This window comes from Castor canadensis, chromosome 6 (assembly GCF_047511655.1).
Source record: "Castor canadensis chromosome 6, mCasCan1.hap1v2, whole genome shotgun sequence".
Lineage (NCBI taxonomy): Eukaryota > Metazoa > Chordata > Mammalia > Rodentia > Castoridae > Castor > Castor canadensis.
The window spans coordinates 31252443-31263270 of NC_133391.1; the positions used below are offsets into that span (position 1 = coordinate 31252443).

At 35.9% G+C, this 10828-nt stretch overlaps 1 protein-coding gene across 7 annotated transcripts in view; it reads left to right on the forward strand.

Moving 5' to 3' along the window:
* LOC109674396 (taste receptor type 2 member 13-like) overlaps positions 1-10828 on the forward strand; it is a 49958-nt gene that overhangs the window by 15845 nt on the left and 23285 nt on the right. For 5 of the 7 annotated variants that reach the window (XR_012448842.1, XR_012448841.1, XR_012448843.1 and 2 more), the window contains exons 2-4: positions 2517-2561; positions 4487-4640; positions 7740-7819. Coding sequence is in view for 2 of the 7 variants with exons in the window: in XM_074076044.1 (XP_073932145.1) it covers positions 4594-4640; positions 7740-7819 (127 nt within the window). In the remaining 5 variants the exon portion in view is untranslated. The remainder of the gene's footprint in view (positions 1-2516; positions 2562-4486; positions 4641-7739; positions 7820-10828) is intronic. The other 2 variants (XM_074076045.1, XM_074076043.1) reach the window with 1 other exon arrangement.

The window sequence follows — 10828 nt, forward strand, 5'->3', positions numbered from 1 at the left end:
GTCCTTTGATTGGTATAAACAGTCTTTCATTTGCATGAAGAACTGTGCCACTATTGGCGCAAGCACAGTGTTTGTTTGAATGAATGACTGCTGTTATTGGTATTATTATTGTTGCCATATGCCCTTTCTAGCTATGTAAGTAGTCTGCCCAGGCCACTTTGTGAACCAATTGTGATACACTCTCCTGTTCTGACCCTTCTGTGGCAGCATTAGGATCAATAAGTAAATGGTTTCTCTTGAGTGGTCTTTTCTTGCCTACTTTTGATCTTCATTATGAGTAGAAAGGACTAAACTGGTCAAATGAAAAGAGGACTGCTGAAAAAACAGCAGAATGTAGCAGTGATTGAAAGCAGTCATAGCTGTGGTGGTGACTGCTGTCTTCTCACTGGCAACAGCAGCAATAGCAGCAGTAGTGTTAAGAGGAAACCTAAAAAGTTCCAGAGAAAATTCATGGAAGAAATTATGGGGTATGGAGGTGATGGAGAGATGAAAATGAGAACTGGGGGCCCTGATTACTCCAAGAATTCAAGAGACCAGCTAAGCCTTAAGGGTTAAGATCTCAGATACCCTAGGTCAAAGAGCAGTAATACTTGTTGCTATAGGGCTGAGGGTCCCGGCACCTGAGGCTTACATGAGAGTTGTTATACTAGAATGTATTGCTTTCTGCTGTCTGCTGCCACTGCTCAGTGCTCCCAGAATCTGAGAATTACAAAAGCTTTCTAAGTGCATGGGGTCACTGGTGGTTATAGATCACAGCAATCAGCCTCCGAAAGTTAGTCTAGAGCCATAAGTCTCTGGCTTTAAAAGTCTGGAGAAATAGGCTCTCTGCTTTCAGAGTTTGGAGCTGTGAGCCAGTCTTAAACCTTGGGCACTCAGATCTGTGATTGCCAGCACTGAAAGAGCTTCTCCTTTCCTGTCCATGATTCTTATATGGATAGATCAAAAGGACCCCAGCTAAATGTTTCATAACAATTGTAGCCACCACCTTATTTTTGAAAACCATAAATTATCACCAGGAAGATACATTTTGATAACAAAGAAGGCAAATAAAAATTATAGTAAGATTTTGATAGGGGGGGTCAAACTCCTGCATCCTTAATACAAAATGGCTAAAGTTTTCAGCTAGCTATCCTATCTCAACAATAGATTTTGGAGGAAATGGATTTAGACAAAGAGACCTGGATAATTATACAGACAAACAATGTCAAAAATGAAGAAAGTTAACCCCCAAATCCTATTCCTTAGTACAATTAATAACCATTATGTAAATTAACCTTATAATGGAGGATGTGAGAATATTAGAACAGAAAACATTCTGCAAATTCCTGAATGTATTCCCATACTTCCTTTACCATCTGGGAAAAGTTTATGTTTACCATCTGGCAATAGTTTATGTTTGCCCTCAAAGTGACCAATGATTACTTTCCCAATGATTATCTAAGTAGTAATGAGCAGTGGAATGGTGACCTTAGAATTGAAGGGGTGTTCCTACAAAGAGCTATGACACCTTATGAACTAGCCATTTTAGTAGCTTTATGAATTCTTGATGACATGAATTCTCAGAATAATCTCTAATCATAGACACTAAATGGAAGAATTAGATTTTTGTGAGAAGTCTCTTCCAAACTGTATAATAACTAACTTAATGTACTATTCAGAAGAAAGTTTAGGCAGAATTATCCTGAGATAAGTATCTGCATTATTCCATCTCTGAATATAAATTTAATACCCCATCTATAGTAGAAACATTAAGGGTCTAGGAAACCCTACATCAACTTATGATGAACAGCCAAATGCATATTATGTTACATCATTTATATTGACCATGACAGATGCCATGATAAAGCAGACTCCAAAATGTAGGCACCAGTGTAACCTTGACCTTTAGTGTGGGTGTTGGGACAGTCTCTCCCAATCACATTTCTACATAGTTTAAGTCTTGTTTTCTGTGCAAAGTGCATGATTGTTTTTGCTCTCAACTCCAGAAAATAGAAGGTTGAAAGAATCCCCAAAGCTGGCACAGGACTTTGGGTATACCTAAACAGTGAATATTTATTCAGGAGAGCCATCAGCAATTTCCAATTGAAACACATGGGTGGTGACAGGGAAAATATGTGTGAATCTGTTTTTATGGTCTAAATAATGAAGCTATGTAAGAACTACATTTTAGTGGCAAACTGGGGTTTGATCTCAGGGTCTTTTGCGAGGCAAGTGCTCTACCACTTGGGCCATGTAGTAAATTATTTTTGCTTTGGTTTATTTTTCATATGGGATTGCCCACTTTTGCCTAGGCCTGGACTCAGACCACTTTGCCTCCCAAGTAGATGATTGCAGGCATTCACTACCATGCTCAGCTTATTTTTGAAAGAAGGTCTTGGTAACTCATTTTGCCTGGGTGTCTTTGAACAACCAATATCTTATGTCCACCTCCTGAATAGCTGGGATAACAGGAGTATGCCACTACACTCAGCTCAGCACCCAATTTTAAGAAATAATTTTCTTCCTAAATATTCTAGGGAAGCAGCATAAAGCTGGAGAAGAAAACATGGAGAAAGCTACAGGTCAGTTTCTTAAAACATTTCTACATGAATGTAAAGTGCAACAATAAATCATCTTAGATAATTTATCACTCATGCCATCTGCCAATAAGCAAGGTCCATATGTCATGTCAGACTTTTCCTGAATGGGGTATTGCAAGGTCTTACAATTTTACTAGGGTAATTCTAAACTTGAATTCAAGTTACAAAGATGTTAGCCAAGGCAAAAAACAGCAAGCCATGAAAGAGAATATCTTTATTTGCATGGTAGCAAATTGGATTTCAACTTCCCCCCTAACATCTGCTATGGAAGATGTCAGCCTATGGTAAGGACACAAAGCATATGAATAGGAGTTATTTTGAGATGCTTGGGGAATAATAATATTTTCCATGAACATATCATTGAACTTATCCTTTACCATACAATGGTACAATTCTACTTGACATTAGTCACAGAATGTATAGGAAGTTTTCCTTATTATTTATTTATCTTTATTATTTTTTTGTAGTTCTGGGAATCAAACCCAGGGCTAGGGAAGTGTTCTACCACTGATCTGCAGCCACAGTTCAAAACTGAGAAGAAAAAGAGAGTTTCACTATACAGGCAGATATCAGGTGCACACGGAACCTAAGATTAGGATATTAAAGGAATCATGACCAGTGATATTAGGGCTGCCTTTCTTTACCTTTGCTTTCTAGAGGTGATAAACTTGCTACCATGCATTGTTTCAATATTAGTGGCAGAACTTATCTGTGCAAATTTTACCAATGTCTTCATAGCACTGGTGAACTCTACTGACTTGGTCAAGAGATGAAAGACCTCAGCTGTTCAAATTCTCACTGCTTTATCTGTTGCCAGAGTTTGTTCACTTTTAGTGGTGTTACTAAATTAGTATTTTGCTGTGTTTAATCCAACAATGAGTAGTGGACAAGTAAGAATTATTTCATATATTGCCTGATAGTCACTCATTTTGAGCCTAGTCTGTTGCTAGTCTCAAATATTTTATTTAGTCAAGTTAGCCATTTTCTCCTATCTTATTTTCATGAACCTAAATTACTGAGTTAAAGTATGGATTTAGTGACACTGTTGGGTATACTGTATTTTGCTCTTTTTGTTTATCTGTGTTGTCTTTAGTGGTAAGCACATATAACAGTAAATCAGATGAGTCAATTTAAAGAATCATGTCTTTGAACATTATGTTGAAGGTCACTGTATACTTTTCAAGTGTGACTGCATTCTCCTCAGCAAATTTCAGACCCTTTGCTCTGTGGTTGATTAGTTTTTCATTGTTAGTCTTTTGAGACTCCAAGTCTTTTGGGGTAAATAGCTCTATGGCAAATAATCCACAATTCCAGCACAAAGAATCACTTAAAAGAGTTGCAAACTGATCTCTCCTCTCTCCTACTGTTGGCCATTTATGTCCTAATTCTAATCATATTCAGTTGAGGAGAGGCTGCAAAACAAACCAGTCCTCATGCTTTGCTTGGCTCTTAGAACCATCTATCCTCAAAACAACATATTCATCTTGTTTCTAGAAACAAGAAACAGATTAAACAACAACAAAGACAGCTGAAAATCATGTGTAATAATTCCCAGAGATGGCAGAAGAAGACATAAGTATTTCAGTATGAATGGATGACTCTAATTGAAGTCCCTCGAAACGATACTGAGGAAAGGAAGTATATATAATATATCTCCATCAGATATGGGAAAATTTGTTCATTACCTCTTCCACCCATCCCTACATTTTAGGACAATCTAATTATTTATGAGTTAAACTCTTGAATTTCTTCACAGATCAATGATGCTCATTTTTTTGTCTAAACTTTTTTTTACTATGTTTATTATTATTATATCTTCAAATTCACTAATATTTTCTTCTGCAGTATATAATCTGTACAGTGTTTCCAACTTCTTTGTTTATAGAAAATTTTCCTTCTCTTTCCAGTGACTTGAATGACTAAACGAGATGATGTGTTTCCATGGATGATAAGGATTTATTACATGTTTGGCGGTGTTTGTGCACATACATGCATGTGATCATTCCTTCAGGAAATGGCAATCAATGGAAGAAATATTAACCTACCAATGCTTTTTTACATGTAAGTTCAGTACTTCTGTGATAAAAATTATTACAAAAGTATTCGAGACAAAGGGAATCCATAACTCACATTCAAATTAACTCCTAATAAATTGTCAAGTATATAATTTAAAATATAGTAAATGATGCTGCTGATTGTGATGGAGATTCCAGGTTTCCATCTCTAAATTAATAAATCTCCTCCCAGTACCACTCTCCAATCTCCTGTTAGCCTCTTAACTGAGGACTGTAATGTATTAATAAATTATATCTGAGTGTGAACCAAAAGAGAAAACAGTGAAATCAAAACTGCCCATATTTGCTTCTGTCAACACTTGATGTCCTTGTTTGACTACTCTTTTGAATATGGAAAATTACCACCTGTGGCTTCTCTGAAAAAATAAACATTTGCTAGGATGGAAATTGCTAGCTGCATCACTGAAAATAGAAAGCCAGTCATCAAGACTGACATGGTCCTATTCTATAGTAGAACTGATTTTTTAAAATAGATTAGTAACAGAGAAATACCAAATCAATGAATATTAAATGTGAGGTACCTAATTATTATTCCTTAGTTAAATTATTATGGAATCTGGGATTGTTCTCTCTGAAAAGAAACCAAGTTCAGAGAAGGTCATGTTCATGGTGGCATTCATCACTTTTTATGAGTTGGGAGAGAACAGAATACCTATTTCAGTGACTTCAGTCTCATCAGCTCATCTTCTGAACTTCTTCTTGATGGAGACATTTCTCCATTTCTGAAGGAGTTCTTTTCAGATCTTCATAGCACTAGTAAACCTGGAAGAATGAGGATTTCCTTGAGTTTTGACATATTTACATATTTCAGCACCCCTTAAATATTTGCTAGGTTTCTTTCATACATGCCTCATTTTTTTTCTCTTCTTACTGATGACTCTTTCCTTCCACCAGTGTAGGTAATGTGAGCATTTATGTTAGCTGTTACTTCTATATTTCTCTGGTCCCCTATCTATGTCAGATCTCCATTTAGGCAATAGTGAAGGATGTTCTGGGAGAGAGAAGACCATATTATAATATAAATAAATATGTATCTTTCAAACTAGAAAAAGAGTAAGCTCATTTCTTCTGTGATCTCCAATTTGTCTTTATAATGTGTTAAAAATATCTTTGTAGTAAGGTTTTGTTCAATTATTAAGAGGTAAACTGAGAGTCACAATAAAATTTTATAGTTATTAAATAAACAACCATTCATAAGTTAGGCAACTCAAACCAGAAGTGTCTAAGGAGCTCCACTGAGGGAATGGAGGGAATAGCTTCATAAGACAGACAAAGAAGTACAGTATGAAGATACTTTATTGGTTAAAGTTAGTTTCCTTATTTTGTCTGTCCTTTGGAAAGAAAACCAAGTTTGATGGTTGCCCCTGACTGTTGAACTTAAACTCACATTGTTTGTAATGTACCTATTTATAAGAAGTAGCTCAAGTTAAGTTCTGCTTATGTTTGCAAATCAAGCCACTTATGAAGCTTCAATGGCTTTGCCTGCACTGGGACTGGTCAGGCCAGATCTCCATTTTATTTTACTATCTCTGGCCTAGTCTTGCTGGTGATTCTTTCAGAACTATACTGTTATTATTTTTTTCTTTCCTGTATTTCTAGTTTTCTTTGTCATCAGGATATATATTTGTTACTCAGACTCTGTCAATCAGATGTATTTATAGGACTTATTTACTTTGATGTGTAAAAGTCACACAAATAAAGCCAACCAGGAAGCCATGTATTCATTTTATAGTTGTTTTCTACAGTCAATATCAGCAGTGGCAGTTTCCACTTGGGGACAGAAGCAGTGTCACCTGGAGCTTGAAACAGTGGTAGGAACAGTTTAGCGTTTCTTTTTTCACCCCTCCTAATAATCTCTTGGGGTTTTGGTGTTACTTATTTTGAATCAGGGCCTCATGCTTGCTAAACAAGCACTGTACTACTTGAACCATGCCTCTCACCCATTTTATTTTAGTTGTTTTTCTTTTGTTAATTAGCATACATTAATTTTAAAGGTGATTCATTGTGATAATTCCATAGATGTGTATGGTATACTTTGAACAAGTTTGTTCTCTTTATTATAGTCCCTTAGACCCCCTCCCTATACCACCCTTCTTAAAATAGCATTTAGTGAGTTCATTATACTATCTTTATATACATACATATGTACATATTTACTTCTACTCTTTTAATCCCCAAGTAACCTCACCCTCTCCTTTCTTTCCTCTTCCTGCTCATTCCCACTCCAACATGGCTCCCTCTTTATACCAATTTCCATTACTATTTTTATTACTTGCATTTTAGGTCTAGATTCTGCATATGAGTGAAAACATGGTGTTTGGCTTTTTGAAATTTGCTTATTTTGCTCAACATGATGATCTATATTTCCGTCCATTTTCCTACTGAATAATCGCATTTTCTTTATTCTTTCATCGTAGCTTGGCTATTGTGATTCATGCTATGCTAAACATGGGTGTGCAGGTATCTCTCTTGTATGTTGATTTACCTTCCTTTGGATATATGCCTAATAGTTATAAAGCAAGGTCGTAAGGTAAGTATATTTGTAGCATATTGATGGTGGTTGCACTAGTTTACATTTTCAGTAACAGTGTATGAGGGTTCCCTTTTCCCTACATTCTTGCCAGCATTTGTTGTCATTTGTTTTCTTCATGGTAGTGATTCTGACTAGAGTAAAATGGAATCTCAGCAGAACTATGCTCTTAGCAACTGTTTCATCATTTGATTACAGTCAGCTTCATAAAGCAAGAGACAACTCACAGTTTCTTCCCCAGTCATCGTTCCTTTCCTTGCTATTTCACTGCTCTTTCAGCCCTGTGCCTTTCTCTCTGATTTAATGGCAGATAATTTGAGCATATGTGCTCATTTGAGGCTTTGCCAGGAAAACCAGATAGGTAGCCTCTGTGCTTTGAATTGCTTTGTCAAAGTGAAAGTATTTATTTGATATAATAAATGCTAGCTAAACCTTAATCTGTAAATATAAGCCAATCAGAAATTATAAAATAGGTTTGACAGCTATATTTTGAGATGATCTTATCCTAAAGGGTGTCTTTGCCGGGTTTTGATACTTACATACTGTTTATTGCAGAGAAGTACTCACCACCTCCATGCCTGCAGGACACAAGTTTCCAGACCTTCTGGCAGTTTTTGTTCCTGCTCACAAAGGAGGTAATCATTTTCTGAGTGCAATTAAAAATATGTTATCATAGGCATCCCTAATATGACTCAATTATAATCTTTTCTTCCTGGAGTGAGAAAATTCTCAAGTGTGAGATTTACTTTCCAAGTAGTCATAGGCGACAGTTTACTAAATATTATGTTACTTCTCAATTTATTTTCCATCCTCCACTATGGTGGTTGCCCATTGCCAATGAATTGACTATTAAGGTGCTGCTGTACATTGAGTTTTGTTTCAGCAGTGCCCCTAGAGGCCAAACCCATTCTCATCAGGTTATCATATTATATATCTATGTTTCCCTCTTAAGATCTCACAATTTTAAGGACTTCACACAGAAAACTGTTAAGTATTTGTTTTGGTTAATCTCTGTAATATGCCCAGTGCTCATAGTGGTCACATACAAATCCAAGTTGACAGATCTTCTTTCTTGACTTCTGTTTGAGTGTTAAGGCAAAAAGATGAGAACCTTGCAGCGATATGAATCCACTCAGAAGCAATATGCAATTTCACAATATGCTATTAACCTAAGAGTTCACACGGCAATGTATAACTTCAAAGCAGAAAGCAAATGCTGCAAAAATGCATTTCTTATAACCTAAAAGTATATTATATAGCCTATTGCCTTTTTTACCAAACTTTATGCTATTTACAAAATTTAAATGCAAATCCTGATGACTTGGATAGTTGAAAATAAAATGTGGAAAATAATACCATAAAGTAATAATAGAAATAAGCTTGAAAATCATTTTCATAAAAACAAAGTAGATTTTTAAGAAAAAAAGACATTAGATAATGTGTCTTCTCACATGGCTAAAGACTAAATTTGCTAAAAAATGCATCAAACAATGTAACTTCAATGGCAGAACTTCAAAGAGAAGTAGACTCATTCATATTTATAGTAGGATTAATTCACATTAAATCTCAATAATGATAGAAAGATAAACAGAATTAAAGTAGGATGATTTACAAGTCTAACTTATGTCTGAAACCCTGCACCCACAAGCAACCTGATACACATTACTTTCAGGAAACATAAAACATTTATCAAAATTGACTGTAAATATGCAATAAAATAAGTTTCAGCATATATCATCTGTTTTCAGCCTATAGAATCTGATCTGTGACTTTAATTCAATTTTGCTAGAAATGAATAACAAACACTCAGTGAAAAAACCTTTGTGAATGTATAACCAGATTCCTAAGCCAGAAACTTGACTTTGTAGGTTCCAACATGTCAGTTCTGGCCACTTACCCCAAAGAAAACAAATGTAACTTATGATAAAAAGGCAGGAAAGAATTTTAATTGCCATAGTTTTGTTGGGAAGACAAAAATAGCCATTTTTAAGGTACTGACAGGAGATTTATTTCTGAATAAAGGAAGAATTGGGGAGTGGCAAGAAGTGTGAATAAGTTCTCTTGGTCAAAATGTGGTCTGGTTCTGCAAGGTGGCCCAAAAATGTTCTTATTCCTTGAGAGAACAATCCTGTTCCCACGAGATGATTGCTCCTGCTTGAGGGATCTGTCTATGAGACTGCTGTTTAAATTTCAGGGTGAAAAAATGTTTAGGACAATTATTGGAGACTTTCAAGCACTTTTTTGGAGGTCTGAAGTAGGATATTGTAAATCAAAGCTGACAGTAACCTCAGTTACTCATATCTCTGTGCCTTCAGCCTTGAAGGGGGATAAGATAGGTTAGTTAACACCAGTTTTTAGGCAGACACTCTTGAGTGATTAACAAGACTACATGCAGAGTTAAACAGGAATTTGATCCAAATTTTAAGACAAAGGAGACATATACAAAATGAAGGCAAGGATGCTAGGCTTTCATCCTGATTTTAAATTGCGGACCCAAGTGAGAATCCAGTGCTTTTTAGTAAAAGCATTATAACCACAAGTTATAAATGGAAACTTAAATATGCATTTTAAAAATAGTCCATGGGTTGAAGAAAAATAATAATGAGAATTGAAAAATATTTAAACTTAAGTATATATGAAGCATTAAACTTAGAAGGAGCAGGGAATACCCTGGAAATAATAGGTATAGGCAAGGTCTTCCTCAGTAGAACTCAAGCAGCCAGGCAGAAAGGATTAACAAATGGGGCTACATGAAACTTAAAAGCTTCTGCACAACTAAAGAAATGGTCTCTAAACTAAAGAGACCACTCACAGAATGGGAGAAAATCTTTGCTAGCTATACATCAGACAAGGGACTGATAACCAGAATACACAGGGAACTCCAAAGACTAAACTCCCCCAAAATCAATGATCCAATAAAGAAATTAGCAACTGAATTAAGCAGAACTTTTTCAAAGGAAGAAGTCCAAATGGCTAAAAAACACACTAAAAAATGCTCACCATCCATGGCCATAAAGGAAATGCAAATCAAAACCACAGTCAGATTCTACCTCACTCCTGTTAGAATGGCTACCTGCAAGAACACATGTAGGTTATAGACCTAAAATAAAAGCATCAACATTATTGGACATGGGTAACACACTAAGGGGAGACCATGCATGGGAGGGATAGGCCAAGGGAAAGAAATAAAAAACTTGAATGTGGTGGATGTGCTCACTGTACAGGAATGAATACAGAAATCTTGAACTGATTATGGCCACTATGGGAAGGAAATTAGGGAGTACTGAACAGATCTGGTAGACTTGAACTAATTTAGATTATAATACATATATGGATGGAAACAACACAAGGAATCTCCTTGTACACCTAGTTTTATCTCAAGCTAGCAAAAATGACATGTTTTTCTTATTATCTTTTATGTTTTCTTCTACAAAATTGGAGAATAGGAGGATGGAACAGGTTCTGCCTTGAGGAGGAGGTTGAGGAGGGGGAAGTGGTGCAAATAATGTATACACTTGTAAGCAAATGCAAAAGTGATACTTGTTGAAACTGTTCCAGGAATCAGGGGAGAGGGAATGAAAGAGACCAGTGGAGGGGGTGAATTCAAGCATGATATATTTGATACATTGTAGTAACCTTTGTAA